This window comes from Chaetura pelagica, unplaced genomic scaffold (assembly GCF_000747805.2).
Source record: "Chaetura pelagica isolate M959 unplaced genomic scaffold, ChaPel_1.0 scaffold156, whole genome shotgun sequence".
NCBI classification, from domain to species: domain Eukaryota; kingdom Metazoa; phylum Chordata; class Aves; order Apodiformes; family Apodidae; genus Chaetura; species Chaetura pelagica.
The window spans coordinates 835903-854780 of NW_009953694.1; the positions used below are offsets into that span (position 1 = coordinate 835903).

Consider the following 18878-nt stretch of genomic DNA (forward strand, 5'->3'; position numbering starts at 1 on the left):
AGCAGGAAAGTGGAAGGGATAAACTGGTCTTCGATCAGAAGGCTATTTTACTCTTTAAATACTAGTGAACAGAAAATTTTCTACCACCTCTCTTGCTGAGAGGCAGGCTAGTATGTGTTTTTGTGATGTAATAAGCACTGCACTGTGGATGGTAATAACAGAACACTGAATTTTATTTTTTTTTCAATTTGAACAGTGTGTTTTGTTTTGGAGGCACACAGACCAACTTGCATGTTTGCCTAAGCAGAACCCTTAAATTTGTACACAGGTTTAATTGCTACTCTTTATTAAGCAAAACCTCTGTGTTGTGTCTGTTTTACTTATCCAGCATTTGCAGCAGCTTACTCACTTTGGAGTAGTAACTGCAGTTAATAAGCTTGAACTGATTTCAGTGGAGTTGGCTCATAAGCCCATCATTAAAATGAGAATATGGAAATCTTCCTGGAATGTGGGCTAGAATCACTTCACAAGCGTGCAGGTAGCCATTCTCAGAGACATCTGCGTGTGCTAATTTAGGGAAATATTTTTTCTGATCCAGCAACTACTGTTGTATGGGTACATTTAAAACTTGCATAAGACTGTGCATGGATCTTTTTAATCTTTCTGTTAGGGGTATTGTTACATGGATCTGAGCCGCAAAGTCTTGGTCGTAATGAAGCTTGACTGTTGACTTGGGTAGGAGTAAGACATCCATGCCCACTGTTTGCTGTTCTTACAAGTGATGTATTGGAAGTACTCTTGCTAAGGTAGGCTAGGGAGTTATTTTGGAAACTATTTTGTCAAATGAAGCAAATACTGTCTAGTGCTTTATTCACTACAATGGTGTTTGTTATTTCAATGAAAATCTTCTGCAATTCTTAGATGCTATGAATTGAATCCATTAATGCAGTTTCACATCAGAAATGAGCTGTACTTCCTGAAGTCTTTTCTTGATTGTTGTTCTTCCAGTCAGATAATTTCCAGGCCAAAACTGTTGAGATAGGATAAGGATTGCTAGTATGTAGGAAGAGCAGAAACATTTTAAAAAGAATTCTATTACAGAAGTGCTAGTGTTATCCAAAGCCAAACATGGCAAATCCAGGGAATCGGAATTGTGGTATTTAAAAGAAAATCAGAAATAAAAATAGCAGATTTGCATACCCAAGAGTTATGACTTTCCCATGTAACAGTGCCTGTTTACAGTTGAAAGAACGTAGTATTTTACTGCTGGCTATATATAATGTATTTGTTATTGATGGCTCTCAGTGACCAAGTTCAGGTTGTCTGAATGCCTAAACTAAGCCTGTTGCATTTTTTGTAAGTATTATTGCTGTGCTAAAATTCCTGGTATCTTTTACCTACTGACTAGTGAATTATCTGACACGTACTCCATTCTACTCTAAAAGCAGCACTAATTCTTTTTGGCTGTGGTGATGTTCTCATAATAGTGACAGTTACATGATAGTAGTATCATGGTGCTAGAGTCTTCAGCTTTTTTGTGCTGCATGCTTTATAAACAGAATGTACAATTATTGGTGCAAAGTGGTTCAGCTGTGTAGGGTAAGGCAAGGCAGTATAACCCCACATGATGGGATATATCTTTAATGAAGAAATTCACAGCAAAGATATAGCATACAAGATGCTCAGGGGAGGACCAAGAAAACTAGATGCAATCTGGCTACATCAGTACAGCCCTGTGTTCCAGCTAATTGAGATAAATGAGAGATACAAGTGCAAAAAGAAGTATAGGGATAAGGCATTAACAATAGAGTGTAAAGGATCTTGACTACTTGGTGACTGAAAACCAGACTGGCAGTGGTTTAGTTCCCATTTCGTGTAAGTCTTGCAGTATCATGTGATTGGTATAAGCCCTTGAGTCAACTCAATGACACAAGTAGGAGTGGATGTATAGAAATATCTTTTAACTTTTTCACTATCCTCAGTTTGTTTTGTTTTCTCATGTGCCCTCCTCTTCATTTTTTTTTTTTTTTGTTTTGTTTTGTTTTTCTTTTGCCACAGCTATCCAGAGGGCTTTGGGGTGGATGCAAAACCCAAGCTGGCTTCATATCACCAAATTTTCCTTGCACCCACTGAAGAGGAAAAAGGTAGCCTGCCTAGTCCAGATGATGGTAATTTATGGCACATGTTGCCTTTGGTTTACATAACTTTTTAGGCCAGGCACTTTCAGAACAGCTTGTGCAAGTGCTACTTAATTGCCTCTTCAGTGTATAGTCACTGCAGGCACAACATGGAAAGAGGAAGATTGAGCTAAATGTGACTTCTGTTTGCATTGTATGTTTTTATTAAAAAAAACACCCCACATCCTCAGGACTGATGGGTATTACTTTGGAGATCTCTTTCCTGTGGTGTGGCCAGTATCAGTGCTCAGATTACTACAATTTGTAGCTCTACTTTTTTCAAGGCTTATACAGAGTTTGTGTCAGTCTTGTGCACAGAAACATTTTGGTCTTTTAAGAGAAACAATGGAAATAATTTGGCCTATATTCAGTGTGGGGACTGTCAGCTGAAGCCCACAGCAGAGTGATGGGTTTTTTTGTTGTTTTTAAATATATATTGGCTTAGATATGATGCAGTTAAATAAGCTTGATTTGCAGGGAAATACATCAGAACAGCTCAGCACTTTCTTATACAGCATCCTGTTGCTGTGTCAAATTGTTTCTTCACTTGGTTACCTTCCCTTCACTATCTCTAATGATGTTTGGCAACATCATTATGGACATGGAATGTCCTTTATGTGCTTTAACATTGTATGTATGCTAAGATAAAAAATTCTAATAAGATGGTTTTCCAAGGCAGAAACCACTTAGAATAATTTGTCACTAGTTTATTTCAGGGAGTTGAAATATAGTAAAAGAGATGTCTTCTTCCTGTATTGCACTAATTAGTTTGCCTTAGAACCTATGGAGGCAGTAGAAAAAATGGAGCAACTCCACTGACTGCAGAAGTTACTCTGGACCAGTACTATTTCAAATTAGATGTTTTTCCTTTAGCTGCTGCTTGACTTCTTACACACACACACAAAAAGTGATTCTTCATTTGTAGTGTCTTTTGTTTCCTAGTCCGTCGGGAGATTCTGAGAACAGTAGAAATCATCTGGAAGCAGCTCATTACTCAGAGACAGCAGGCTCTGGAGGACACATACAAGATGGATCTTTCTCTAAAAGGAAATGACAATGAAAGGGACATGAAGATAATGGAGTTCACTCCTTTATGGGAAGAAGTTATGACAAAAGCTTGGCAACACTTCATAGGTCTCTGTTCTCTTATGGAGTGCTCGTAGTATGCAAAGACATGTAAATGGAAAAGTTTCCAGTTTAATGGAAATATGCTGATTCCTCAGTTAAAACCTTCTGCACGTTTTACCCTTCATCTGCACATCAAGCAGATTCTCAGTTGCTCTGATCCAGGATTGTGATTTTTTTGTGTCATGTTCCAGCCCTTCTGTAATCACTTGGTAATGTTGTAAGGCTTGTGCTGTGCTGCAAGAAAGAGAAATCTCCTTAAACAACTGTATTCCATAAGAGAATTGAAAAGGAAGGGTATTTGCATGAAGAAGGGCATCCCAATGTGTGAAGTGCTTCAGGGATTCAAAGCTCATGTCTGATATATGGCAGACCTCTGTGAGGTCTTGAGAAGTACATGTGTTAGCTCAATGTTTCTCTTACCAACAGAAGAACAATGAGGCATGCTTATGTTTTTTTTGTCTTCTGTAATGGGCATACATACCCTCTACCTTCCCACAGGCTCAACTTCAAGTCTTACAAGCTTTTTTTGTCTGTTCTGGCCTACAGCATCTGAAAAGAAGCTGCTTCAGAATAAAGCAGGGCCAGGTCTGCCACCAAGCAAACACAATTCTTGGAGCCTCTCAGCTGTTAGGTTGATACCTGGCCGAAACACAAAGGAAATTACATATAAATCTGAGGTAACTTCTGCTCTTTGATTTTTCTGTCACTGTCTGTCTTTAATATAGCTCTGGAGATTTTTTTGTCTGGACTTTGGAGGCTTCTGATATGTCTGTCATGTTCCATTTTAAACTCGACATCTATTGCAGTAAAGCTTCCTTTTCTAGACTGCTAGAAACAATCACTAAGAAATAGTAATTGATTTGAAGAACTGTTGTTGTCAGCCTTTATACATAATGTGCTAATGAATACTTTTTGCATAATGCCTAATTATTCCACTTGAAAATCCTAAGCAACCTTTGTGTGTTTGTGCTCTGCTTGGGTCAGAGCAAGGTAAGGAGATGCTGGCTTTGCTGCTTCTTTGGACTTTTAGCACTTATGTAAACCTTGTTCTTCAGACACTGAATTAGTAGAAAGGATCAGGTGTTACCATAGTACTGTCCTTTGATTTTCTACTCAATGTGGGGTATTAAAGGTTCAAATTTTAGTTTCACCTCAAGCGATAAGGAGACAAGTGCTTCTATAAACCAAGGTTGGGTCTGGAGGCTATGCAGCATCCCTGCTGCCAGCAAGGCAGCTGGACTGTCTTTTTCATATGTAAACTCCTCCTTTGCTGAAAGGGCCATTTCCATGGTTTGCTAGCCATTTGTCAAGAACACAAAAAAGAGCACCAGTTGGATGTTACTTGTTTCAGTGTGTTAGGGTAAGAGTAACCAGCTACACCATAGGGTCGCAGTGCACTGACAGAGTATTTGGAGCTTTGGACTGAGCTTGTGTTGTTGCAGTGCTGGACATATGGTCATCTTTTCTTCTGTTGAGGAGAGAGTAAGTCTGTTACAGCATCACTTTAGGGAGCCTTAACCTTCTAGCTCAAGCTGTAGCAGGTTGCAGGTTTATCCTCAGTGCTGACTGGTTCATTCCTGGTGTGTTGATCAGGAACACTATGATACCTGAGCAGTGTGTCTGATAGTAGCTTACTGAGCAGCATTTTTTTTTCTCAGCGTGCCACTCAATCTTTCTCATTCCTTAAAATCACTTTACTACTTGCAGAGAGAGCAAGTTCTTTGCAGGTACATTTGTAGACTGTGATGTCATACTATGACTATTTGCCCTGGGGTGTGTTTAATTATTTTTTAAAATTAATTTTTATTATTACAGCTGATTACACCTCAGTGAGCAAAGTAATTGGTATTTGTAAATGTATCCCAAGGAACATTTTGTACAACATGCTTTTTGCTGTTGAAGGTTAAAGACTCCGTTATTGGTTTTTCCCTAAATATGCCCACATCATTAGTTCCTCCAGTGAAAAGGTTGCCATCTGGAAAAGGCAGTATGGAGACATTATTCAGGCACAAGTGCATGAAATTGGTGTTTCTGCATCTTCTGTCTCTCTTCTGCAAGAAACCGGTTTGTAATTAAAGAAACTGGGTTTGGAGGAAACATTACTCATTTGGTGTTATTCCTTATGTCAAGGACTGACAGCTCCACAGCTCTGATAAATTGTTCCTCTCAATGAGATGCAATGCTACAGTTCCAAATGTTCTTCTCCACTCTCCCTCTCCCCCTTTCTCCCTCCAGCCTATCTCTGAGAAAGTTTTATACACTTCCCAGAGAGATGAAATCTAAGAGGAAGAAAATTAATTAATTTGCTCCTTGACAGCCCTCTTTCGTTGTATACATCACAAGTGAGGCATAAGGTGGGATTTTCAGCATCAAAGGAAGTTAGAAGCACAAGTTACATTAAAAGCAAAAGGTATTTTTTTTTATCTCACTTTAGTAGTCACTTCAAGTGTTGTCATGTGATTTTGTATTATTTTTTGTGTCTTGAATGCCTTCTGTTTCTCCTTGGGAAAAATCTTCAGATACCGGCCTCTGTCTTTACCACTGCTGGTTATGGACCAGCAAAAGGCATGTGGTTGAAACACTGAGATAAAAGGAAAACTAGCAGTATGAACTACATAGTGAGAGACAAAGTCTTTAAATCCCATAGAAAAATAAAAAATATTTTCTTTTACTGAGAGCTAAGCAGAGTTGTTACTAGCTAAGCAAAACTTAATAAGTTTGAGAAAAGTGCAAAAATTCAGGCAGGATTTCAAAGCTTTGCCCAGTAGAAAGAAGAAATGCATTAGGTACTGTGTTATTAATTTCATTCCTTTAATAAACAAAATAGACAGGTTGAAGTAGTAAGAGTGTTTGCTGCAGATTAATTAAAACAAAACAAAACCCCAGAACAATCCCGACACCACAAAAAAACCCAACAAAACCAACAAACAAAACACCTCCCTCAAAAATATCAACGTTTCCCTGTTGTCATTTACAAGATAGCAAGAGTGCTTTTAAGGTTCAATCTCCAAATTTGAAAAAAAGCAGCAAAATTTGAACTATTCACTCTAGCAACGGATCAGGCCCTGTGTTTCTGCTGTACTTTCACTCAGGATCTCTAGCATCAGTGAAGCCAATTCCCTGCTATTTGGTGGCAAATGTCAGAATTAGCAATGAAATGCAGATGTTTTCTCCTTATTTTTTAATATACTTCACTGTCTCATGCTCTGTTTTGCACTTTGGAAGGTGTGGTCATTCAGAAAACAGAGCAGAATCACAGATCTGGTAGTAGAACGGTGTTGATCTGTTCTAGTAATTGCTATTTTTTGCTTCCTTGGGAGTCTGAGTAGCCATGCAGGAGCAAGAGGAGCACTGTACAAAGTCAGATATTGTTTTTAATGCTCAAAGTTGGCAGAGTTGGGTAAATTTGCTGGCAGGATAGTTTGTAAGACAAGGCATACATTGTCAAAGGTTTCCAAATCATTGACTTTCCTGTTTCAAAGCAAACCTTTTCCTCTTTCACCTCCCTTTCTCCCTCACTCTTATCAGTATTGTTGTTGGAATGTGGGATGTGTATTTAATTTTTAGATTAGTAATGACTGATTATTTATTTTGTCTTCAACAAGCTGCAAGAGCAGCAAGGGACCACTATAAAAAAATATTTCAGTAAATTGTTAATCAGTCAAGAGCTTCTACCATGCTGTGTCCTGAGATTTATATTGAGGATGAGTGCCCAAGCAAAGTTGCAAGCAACATACTTCTAACAGCTCTGTGACACGCTGCCTCAGGGTTGTAGATACAGTTGTAGTCTTTACAAGAAATACTGAACCTCCTGAATTTTCAAGCAGGCCTGATTATGCCTGACCTCCCCTGTTTTGGTTCATTAATAGTATTCCTTTATGCCAGAGACCCATACACCTTGAGATAATGAAACTGAAAAGCTCTTTTTAATTCCAGTCTTCAGAATGAAGAGGTTAGCAGAGACCTCCTAATTTATAATTGCAAATCTAGAGACTTTACAGTAGGATTTTGGTCAGCAAGCATATACTTATGAAGACAGCCATAGCCAAAGAGCCAGCATCTGACCTCTTTTGTGCTGGTTTAGTCATTCTGTTCACTGCAAGAGAATTCTTCCTGGTTAGGTGATGGGAGAATGCAGGTTTTGAACTCTTAAGGTTTTTTGAGCAGTTTGATGGATAGCTTTGTTTCTGCTTTACTGCCATTAGTGTATGCAGAGTTATGAGCAAAAAAAGTGTAATGGTGTAGTTCTATAAACTAGAAGATGCTAGGTGTTAAGTTTGGCTTCACTGAGATTGATTAATTGTTCTTTAGTTGGCTTTGTAGTAAGAGCCCATATTTTGTGCTTCCTTCTGTAAGCAACAGGCAGATTGTAAAACCCACAAGAGGTCATAAAAAGATAACTGAGTCAATGTGTCTGCATGTTTTGTCTCTGTGGATAACAGATAATAGATTGGATGGGGCTTTGAGAAGTCTGGTCTAGAGGCATGTGTCCCTGCCCATGGTTGGGTGTTGGAACTAGGTGATCTTTAGGGTCCTTTCCAATACAAACCATTCTGTGATAACTTCCTAAAGTCAGGAACTCCAAGAAAAGACTTCTTGCGTGAGACATAAGTCACTGTCACAGAGTGTGCTTCTATTTCCTTTTTGAAAATTCTTCCTCCTGTTTTTTTTACAATATAATTTTTTTTTTTTACTTATACTGATGGCTAAGCTGTCTTGATGAACCTGTTGAAAAGAAACTACAAGTTCATTTACTCATTTAGAAAAGTGTCTTGGAGCTTCTTTTATTCCTGGCTGTCAGTCTTGCTTCACACTTTTGCAGCCATCTGTACAGATTTTGCATTAGGTATGGGCAAAGATGGAAAAATAATCTATTTTAATATGTACAGATCATACAAGTTCTTGGGCGAGATTTCTGTGTGCCAAAGTCTGTGTTTTAGAGGCTAGTTTTAAAAGAGGTTTTTTCAGCATTAGTGGTTTATGTTGAACTGTAAGGCTGATGGTGTATTCCTTGCCTCTTGTCAGGGCACAGAAAACTCAGCTGCTGGAGAGAAAATCAACATTAGCTCAAATGCTGTGTGTCAGTGGGCTTTGACTTCAGTAAGAAGCTTTATCTCAAGCTGTCAGACATTAATTTGCAGAAACTTGGCCATTATCACCCAAGATGTCAGTGACAACACAAGCAGCTGAACCTAGAGCTAAACAGTGGGCCAATGCTTAAAATACTAGCTATTTTTTTCCTGCATCCTTATAACATCTTTCAGTCACTGACTGCAAATTGAAGGTGGATGCTGACCAGCCTGGATTTTCAAACAATATTAGCACCACTGCATAGGACTGGTTGTTTAAGGTGGGGAGGTATGTGAGGTAGTGCAAAGGAGAGCAGGGTTGAACAAAAAGAGGATGTTAATTTGTGATGAAGGAGGTATAAGATCAACTTAGCAGTTCACAGTGGGTGAAATGAAGAAGACAGAAATATCTGAAACATAATCAAAATTATTACTTAAAATTTTTCTTACCAGAAACTCAGCTGGTCTTTTGCCAGCTTTTTAAGCTGAGTTTAAAAAAGCAAATGCATAATGATATTTCTTTGAGAAGTGCATAATTTGTGTAATATCTTTATCTTCATAATAGAAGGATAATTAACATCACTAATTATCTAATTAAGCTCATTAACTATCCACCAACAGTGCACCATGAAGTTGACATTATGTTCTTCTGTCAACAAATGCTTTGATTTCTTAGGAAGTAATTAAAATGTAAATTAGCATGTCATTAAATGCACAAGGGAAGTTTGGAATCAAATATTCATTTCAAAACTGTTCATAGAAAACATTTTTTACTTCAGTGAAAGCAGGCACTTTACTATTAATGATGTATATTAAACAATTTCCATTACAATATTATTGTCTTGTTTAATAACTGGCTCAAAGCTAAATTACAGTATGCCGCAGCAAGCTGGAAAAAGTTTCTTTAACTTTGAACAAAGAAATTTGTATGTCCTCTTAAGTGGATGTCTGACACTTCTCACTTATCATTTACAGATTTTTTTCAAGATCAGAAAGAATAATTCAACATGTCCATAAGTTAGATAAGAATTGCAAGAAAACACAAAATGCAGAGCTGACTAATTGCATTGTAATGCAAATCACTGAACTTCCTAAAATGCATGAAGATAATTTCTACATTCATTGGAGCTAACCATTTAACAAAGAAGTTGAATTATAAAGGTTGTATGATGATGAATCCAAAATATTAGTCTGACTTAGATCCACAAGCCATTTATCCCACAATCCTAAAAATCCAGAACTAATTGCTAGAGGAGACAGTTTGTGACAGCACAACGCACAGTAGAAAATCTGTCCTACCAAAATTGTTCCTTTCTTCATTTAGATTAGTTTCATCTTAAAACATGATATACAAGAAATATTTCTTTCAAAACTTTCAGTGGGTAATTATTCAGAGGGGTTTTTTTGTATGGTTTTAAACTCAGTGGTGTGCTGTGATGGTGAAATATCTTAATTTAATTACATATTTTATGAAAAGATGTTTTCTTTCATTTCCTGCATATTTTTAAATATATTTTTGCCTTTCATGCTAGAGATTGTGTGTGGTTCAGGCTTAAGCTTGGATATAGGATTTCAGTCAGCGGAGTTTAATGTTTTAGGCTGTTGGCATTGAAATCTCACTTTTCAAGAGCTGCAAGTTGCAGAGTTTTATTTTCACATAACAGGTTATGTCAAAAGAGTTCAAAAGTGTCTAAGTGAATGAAAGCAGAGTTTTATTTGGTTGCAGACAAAGCCTGGAAGAAACAAATGCTAACCACTGAAACAGATTTTTATTTTTTTCCTCTTCTTAATAGATAGAAAGATAAATATTTTTTGTTTTAAAACTTTGGGTGGGATTCACAGTCTCATCCATAATTTTCCACAAGAAAGTAATTTTTCACTATTCATTATTTTTTAAGTTACGTGTTTTTTTTCTATTTTTAAAGACAAATACTTTTTTTTTTTCCAGTCATATTATTATAAAGCTTTATAAGGAGAAGAGTTATGACCAAATCTGCTTGTCAATACATTATGAGTTTACTTATGGTGTCTTGTCTCATACAGGGAGCAGTATAAAAAGTACACAAGAGTCTGGGTACCCAGAAAATTAAGTATTAATTAATCTATCAGATGGCAGGGGGCTGAAAATAGCTGAGGGTGGATGGAGGTAGGTGCAAGTAAGAAAACAGGAAATCGGGGGAGATCCTAGAAATCTGTGCAAAATGAGCTTAAAACTTTTTTACTAAAGAGTATGGCATGCTTCCCTGTGCTGAAGCCTGTGTCCATTTCTTATTGTTCTCATCCTAGCTAGCTACATTAAAGACAAAGCTTGGTTGTGCCTATTTCTTAATGCTTTCTGCTGCAGAATAGCCTGGGGAGACCTGGATTATTCTACAGGCACTAAAAAACTCCAGAATTAATCTTGTCACCTCAATTCCTGTCATTTTAGGAAATCTAATAATTTTAAGGGTCAGGGAAGAGATGTTCCTTTGTACTCTGAGCTCTAAGCATACACTATCATTTACAGAATTATTCCACCAGCTAAAGGCTTAGAAGTGCAAAGTTTTCTTAAATAAAAGCCATAATTAAAATATAACCAGAAAATGCCAGTGCACGAGGCTTTCAAATAAATGCATTGAGATACTGTGTAATAATGCCTGAAGTTGCACACAACTTCAGGACTTCGTAGAAAATCACCATGTTAAATAGAAATAGGAAAATGATGAGTAAGAACAAGTGAAGGCAAGAAGAGATTCCATTGCTGTTTCCCATAACACTGAAGTCTGATCTTCACCTTTCACTAGAGGTGAAAGCTAATACCTCTGCTGATACAGGATGGAAACTGAACCCTCAAGAGGTTGAGTGAATTATCCCAAATTCACAGAGGTCATTCACAGTGAGGACTAAAGATCAAATATACATCATCTGTCATTGTGCTTTTTTGCTATGTTCTGAGTTAATTGTTCTGCCAGGATTTTTTCTTTAGTAGTATCATCTGTTGAATCAGTATGTTTGTATGCAGACATACATACCTACATCTATACAGTTGCTATAAAAGTAGAGGTCCTTGAGTGCTACCTGAGTTTACCTGATAAATACAATGTGGAAGTCTCATCACATGTACACCATACTTTGGGTTTATCCTCTTGAAACCCACCCCTGCATGTGGGTATGTTTATGATGCACTGAAATATGGAGGTTTTTCTCATTAAGTTTGCTATTCCCCAAGCAACTGGTGATGCCAGGAATCCATCCATGATCCTTAGGAGCAGTTGGCACAGTGCATTAGCCTCCTAGTGGGTTGAGGCACGAAGCTTCCATGCAATACTTAACTGCTGGAACTGCAGTCTGTTGAAAAGCTAAATGAATTTTGGCAAACTAACAATAAAATCCACATAGCAATAACAATATTGTGATTCAAAACAGTCTGCAAACAACCCTTACTGTGGAGACTATATATGAAGGACTAGGACAAACTGTTCTTTAATCTGCTAAGGAAAAATCTGCCCTAACTTAACGCTTGTTACCTGGTGACTCATGAAACAATTTTTTCTCTTATGAAATTAATCTAGTTACTCCCTAATGCTTAGTCAGATACTTGAAAAGCAGTCTGGTCACAAGATGGGTGCCTTATTTTTTGCACAGGGTAGCGGTGTACCTTGTCTCTGATTCACTGTGTTAGATTTAGTAGCAGTGGTAAACTTGGAGATGTTATATGTACTTTGTTCCTGTATATGAACATAACAGAGCTGCTAAATTGGAGACATCAGACAGCTCTGGTAGTTGAATATAACAATTGGATTCTTCTCAGTAAAGCTGCCACACTAGCTGCAATCCTATTGCCTGCTTATGAGACTGATGAAAGAGGGATGGATTTACTTGCCATGATTTACCAAGAAAGGACTGGAAGTACTGGGTTTTACTTGTGCATTCAGGAGGAGAAATTCTGATTAGATGTGTGGAAAAAGGAGGAACCTGAGTTGAGTGAATTAAGATTTCACACCTCAAAAGAGTTTAGGCTCAAAACTGCTGACAATCTTGCTGTGTAGTTTTTACATTGTATTGGTTCAGGAATTGTCAATTAAGAAGATTATCAGCTCTTGATAGTGACTGAAAAAATAATTTGCTTTTATGAGAAAGTGCTCCTTCCTGCCTAAGTCACATCACTGGTGACAGGAGATCCACGTTGGTGTAGGGCATGCAGTCCAGAGGACGGAGCTGGGATATGGGGCTGCTTAGAGGAGCAATGCTGCACCAAGGGTGGATGCCATCATATGTTGAGCTGCTAGGAAATATATCCTTTAATAAAACTGAACAATTTGCTCTTTATAAAATAACAACATGTTCTTTTGTTTCTTTTTCATCAAAAAGACCCAGCTTTTCTGTTTGATTCATGATGGGAAGAGTGTGTCATGCTTGTATAATGTAATTTTTCCTCATTGTAATGATACTGATTTCCTGTTTCAGCCCCTTGCAGTCAACACCCATAGAGGTTTTAAGCACGTTTAATATCCACTTTTAAGGTCCAAGTGCTACATATGTAATATCTGTACCTTTGTATCTTAAATGCTTGGTTTAAAGGCTAATCTGCCTCCCTTCAGTAGCAGACAAACTGCATATAAAGATTGCAAAGTATATGCCTAAACACATCAAGAAACAAAATTGTTTCATGAATCAGGGTCATCAAATCTGTTTCTGCCATGTGCAAACTCTTTGCCACTGTCACATATGGTATTTACATGCAGTTTGTTGTGTCTCCAAGAGCTTCTTAGCTACTGTTCTGATTTTCTGTGCCCATGGAATACTTTCTAAAAACCTAGTGACTGCTGGAATAGCTGTAATTAACTCAAAAAAACATTCCACATAGAATTGTTTAATTAAGAGAAATAAGGTATGTAGACTCTCTGACATAAGATGTTGCATTTGGTAAATCAGCTATATTAGAATAGGAACCGGGAACCTAAGAGGAGAAAGGATTTTGAAATGGGTTCATTACATTTTTTTCTCCATCCCTCTACTGCATGCTATCACCTTATGCATCCTCTTTGTGGGGTTTTCAGGCTATTTCAAAGTAATTATGGTTGGGTTTACCAATTCTCCCTTCCCCTGCAACCAAGTCATAGTGACAGGATGTTCCAGAAACTTGTCTTGGTTTCCCCATCAGTAAGCTGAAGACTTTGGCCTCTTTCTTAAAGACATCTGAGATATCCTTCTGAAAAATACTGTGCAAGATTAATTTTTTTATTATTTTTTTTTTTTGTAGCTGTGATGCCATATGAATTCTCTTACTGTGTATGCTTATATATTTTTATTTAATTTGCTCAGAAGAGCTAAAGCAGTAGACTGATACCATTAGTTCTAGTCCTTGCCAACATAACTGAAACACATGATTCAAAACAAGTATGTGAATATTCTCACTATCATCCATGGAACTATTCACTTGGCACAGTGAGGGATCTGGACATTTGGGCTTCCCTTTTGGCTCTTCCAAGTCCAAAAATATTTTGTCTTGAAGTTTATTTTTATTTATTAAGAGTTTTGGCACATACTTTTATGTGCACGTGTGTCCTGTAAAACCACACATAACCTTTAACTCTCCGAAGAAAGCCTTAAAGTGCAGTGCTCCAATGACATAATGTTTCTCCAGGAAAAACTGTAGCACATGTGGCATCTGAATCGTGGAATATGAGTTTATTATGGCAAGCCTGAATATTTATGGGGTGCAGGAGTGTTAAGTGTTGTATATATGCACATATATATACACACACACATATATATAAATAATATATAAAAAACAGCTTAAAAATATTCCAGAGGTCAGTAGAGAACTGTTAATTTAGACATCACACCTCAGTCTTTTTTTGACCATTTATTACAAGCAGCCTTTCAAGGCTATAGTTGAAATAATGTATAGATAATCTACTCTCTGGGGTTTTTTGGCATGCTAGTTTTTCTTTTTGCCAGCAATTTTCTCCTTGTTTGTTTTACCTTTCCCTAGTACTAATAATTTTGTCTCCAATTTGCATGAGGTCTCCATGCAAGAGGATAGATGCTTTTTGATCCTGTGGTTCGTTGGTTGGTTTGTTTTGGTTTGGTTTTTTAATAGGGAAATAGCTTGTAAATCCCAAGACTTTTTCGAGCCTTAAATACTGGCTGAGGAATCTGGGACAGCAAAATGACCTTTTTGTACTTAGAATTTATTATTGTTTAAGGCTGCAAAATAAAGAAGTCTGTATTAAAAATAACTTAATGTATGGTATAATACTAAAAATTTTAGGCCAGAGTGGATCAATATGGCCTTTTAGCCTGCTCTTCCCTAGGATGCAGGTCATGTTTTTTTTGCATTTACACCTGCTTTTCTGTGTATAAACTCAAACCTTATGTTACACAATATTAAAAATTGCCAAAGCTGGCATATAGTTTTTGTTCAAGACAGATATTACACTGTGGCATTACTGGCATTTAATCTCTTCCATAAAGAGTTGCCATTTTAAAGGATAATCACCTACAATTTTTAATGGAAACTCTTTGCTAGAAACTTGCTTGCACTAGTTGTTCATTAAGCATTACAATATGACAGTTCTGAATGAACACGTAAAAATAGCCTTGTCTATAATCTCCTTGTCTATTGGAAATATTTTTCAGATTATTTGTTGTTGTTGTTGTTGATTTTTTTTCCAGTCATGGTGATCCCCAGTTTTGTTAACTGTTCATTTAATTTTACAACCAGATGTGTTCTTGTGGGGATGACCATCAGGGACATGTTGAAGATGACTAGTTAGAGCTCATTTGGAAGCCAAAGTGGTGGGTCTTCACCAGACATGGCAACCCTTCTTCTTACAACCTTTTGTATGTTTCAGAGACTAGAAGCTGGGTCAGTGAAGTCAGTGGGAATCAAGAATCTCTGCAATGTGAGCATTGACCTTAGGGGTCTGATCAGTGGCCATGAGTGAAATACAGACTATGAGCAACTTCAAAACAGATGCCAGTGAAGCCCTGACTTGGCTTGAATAGCCTGTGAGTTTATGAAATGGTTGTTAGTACTTGGAGGAATTGGGATTTTGAACAGTTTTCATCCTATATCTACAGAGAGCTGGGATCTCAGCTCTTCTCCTGTACTGAGCCCAGCTCAACAGCACAGAGATGCTATTGCTTTCTAGGTCAGCCTTTATGGGAGTTTTATATGAATTATGGAATAGTTTTGTGAGGCCACAACTGTGATTACAGGTTTAATGATGCTTTAAGCAAACAAAAATGTAATGACTTTCATCAGTGTAAAACAGGAGCTTCCTGCAGGGAAACACCAATAAATGTGACTTTGCAGCAGGGGTACAAACCTGGCTGGCAGCCAGCAGTAATCGGCACACCACATAGACCTTGTATGTTAACTTAATTATAGCACAGTGCAAGCAGCAGCTAGACAGTTTGCTGTGAGGAATCACTGCCAGCATGGCACAGTCTATGCATTTAAAAGTTACCCATCTGATCCATGGCTTTAGGTAGTGAGAGGCTGGGACTTTCACAGCCAGATTAGCCATGTGCTGTGACTCATAGCAATCTCACCTCTCTCAGGGAAGCTTGGGTGGGGGTGAGAGCCTTTGCCAGGCATTGGGGGCACTCTAATCTCTCTTATATAGTCTCTGAACAGCTTCTGCCCTCTCTGCCATTATTAATTCTCAAGAATCTATATCAAAGGAAAAGATACTTCTGCTACTCTCTTTAATGCAGCTATTGGTCAGTCACTCTAATGCCTTTTTAAATTTATTTTCATTCTGTGTTTTTAGTGTATCTTTTGTAAGTTCCTGGGAGGGGCAAGCAATCTTACTTTGGTTTCAAAATCATGTTCAAGTAAGCCTGTATCTACACATTTGGCTGGTGTTTGGAGTAGTTAGCAGTGTCTTCTTGCACTAGTATAGCTCTAAAAGTTTGCAGTTCCAGAGCTAGTTCAAACATCTCTGTACAGCAGTCCCATTAAAAAGTGTATTTATACTCCAAGTCACTTGTTGCAAGAGAACTTAGGCTCTTAAATCTCAGAAATGTTCTTAGGAACAATTGGTTTCTTGTCTTCAAAAGAAGACAGGGACCATTCCTTTGTTTGCACTTTCTGTTTATGCAGCAAGGACCAGGTTACGGATCCTTACCTCAGTTGTGGTCTCCATAACAGATAATTGTCTTTTATGCTACTTGCAGTACTAATTCAGCTCCAAAAGGAGGAGCTTTAAATTTTGTCTGCTGGGTTTTTTCTCCTTCTGAGCAGTTCCACTAATGACCCTTGTTAAAAAAATTAATATGTTTGTCTTCCCGGTGTAAGCGTACAGCTTGCTTTCAGATGATTGCCTCATCACTATGCTTCCTGGAGGGCCTTCAAACTTTCAGACATAGGCCATATTCCCCAATCATTCTACTAAAAGGCAAAGCAACTAATGCCTTTCTCTGCCCTTCAGAATGTACAGCTGCAGCACCTTGATGCCATATGTTATGATGATTCTTCTAGGGATTTGTGTCATGTATGGAACAGTACCGAAGAACTGGGCAGGAGCTGTACGCCTCTTTGTACAAGAATCACATACAGGTAAATAACAGGAATATTGTGCTACAGCTTGCTTTGCTGAAGGATGCTCTTGGACTACCCTGACAATCAGGCATTTCAGAATTGAGAGGCATAAATTCTTCAGTGTAAGAGTGGTGAAACACTGGAACAGGCTGCCTAGAGGTATTGTGGGGGCTCCATCCCTGGAGGCGTTCAAGGGCAGGCTGGATGGGGCTCTGAGCAATCTGTTCTAGTGGAAGGTGTCCCTGCCCATGCAAGAGGAGTTGGAACTCCATGATCTTTACAGTCCCTTCCAACTCAAAAAATCCTGTGATTCTGAGAGGAGTAGTATGCCCAAAGAAATGCCAAGAGTTGACAAAGTCAATACTTCATTCCTGACATCACCACTGTAGTGTGACAGTGTTACTCAGCAATCAGTTTGCAGATTCTCACTTTATCTTCAGGAGCCTTTTTTCTTTTATTTAAATGAAGTATTTCACTCTCACCATGGAAGAAATGAAAGTGAGGGTTTTGAAATATTTTTCTTAGCATCCAGTAAGACTTTTCAGGAGGTCTCAAGCTTGTAGCTAGTAAAATCTCACTAGTGTGTTTTTCTTTTCAGGATTGGCCATGAGAGACCAACAAGCTTTTCATTCTTTGAAATTCTCACCTCTTGTTTCCTTTAAATTAATATCATAATGTTCCCCAACTTCCTACATGCACCTTTTAAGCAGACATAACTAAATTTATGCCATGCTTGGATGGAGCACAGTACCCTTCTGACTGAGACTTTCAGACTTTATTTTCAGTGAGCATAGTTGTTGTCATTTGGCACACGTATTTGCCAGAAAAAAAACAACTGGAGTAAATAAAACCTCTGTGATCCTGTTCTCCTGACTCACTGCTTTTGAGTTGGAAATCTAATTAAAACAGCCATGTTCAAGGATGTTGAACTTTGTGACATGCCTTTATTTTTCACTGTCTCTTAATTTGACTAGTAGCATCTTCCACAGCACACTTTCAGTGGTGAGTCGGACCTGTGTTTTCTGGGCTTGCAGCACTCCTTGTGCAGTGGTCCCATACAGTTGGTTGGCTAGATCTCTCTGAATCATTGCGGTGGTGCCACAATTGGATGGGAGAGTGTGCAAAAGGTGGCATAAATTGGTTATGTCCCACAGGTGCTGCAGTGTAGTTACAGCAAAGCAGCCAAGGACTGGAGGATACTTGAGGAGCAACTTTTCTACAGAAGGGGCCCATGGAGAGATGCATCACCATCCTTAGAGCCACGATGGATTCTTGATTGTTATGAGGGGCCTTCACGAATGAGGAGGAGGATTCAACATGCAAGCACCCAGGTGGCAGCAATGCAAATGAAGAATGAGGTAGAATGCTTTTGCAGGAGGTGCACATTTTCTGTAACAGTTGCTGGTGACTTTATACTCGCCTCTTTTCTCTGCTTCTTGTCTCCTTACTTATCAGTATGCTATGCCATGCATAGAGAACCCACTGAACAGGTCCAGTTTTGAGAGTCAGAGGTCTGCAATGTGTTTAACCGCAATAAAATGATTTTTCCCTCTTTTCTAGTATAGGATCTCCGCAGACAGATGTGCATATATCCCGACCATACTTTTCTGCTTTTAATATCTCATGGGTGTAGCACTTTCCAATGTATGCAACTGAAACTGTCCTATTAGTCTTATGCTTATTAGGGTGGCTAAAACTATTGGATGATCAAAAGGACAATTAGAGTGGCTTGAACTAAGCATTAAACTGCATAAGTGGTGTATTTCCTGCTGTCAGTCTTTATAGTGTCTAAGTGCCAAATCCTATCAACTAGAAGATTAAGCACTTCGGTGTATCAGGAGAATTCCATCTCTAGGACATTTTCAGCTTTTATGTGAAGCTTGGATTCTGGCTGTTTTCTGTAGACTGGGTGGAATGCTTTCTATCCTACAACTGCCCTCATGCAGAGTTGTCTTTAAAAAGAAAATAGTCCTTTTGCTTAATTTTTGACATTTGTTTCTATGTGTAATTGTTCCTTTGGGTCCTTTTGAA

At 38.1% G+C, this 18878-nt stretch overlaps 1 protein-coding gene across 1 annotated transcript in view; it reads left to right on the plus strand.

The window, feature by feature from the left end:
• WDFY4 (WDFY family member 4) overlaps nt 1-18878 on the plus strand; it is a 123267-nt gene that overhangs the window by 49040 nt on the left and 55349 nt on the right. Inside the window, exons 36-40 of the mRNA XM_010000358.1 lie at nt 1999-2108; nt 3060-3251; nt 3792-3922; nt 16788-16865; nt 18002-18205. Coding sequence (XP_009998660.1) covers nt 1999-2108; nt 3060-3251; nt 3792-3922; nt 16788-16865; nt 18002-18205 — 715 coding nt within the window. The remainder of the gene's footprint in view (nt 1-1998; nt 2109-3059; nt 3252-3791; nt 3923-16787; nt 16866-18001; nt 18206-18878) is intronic.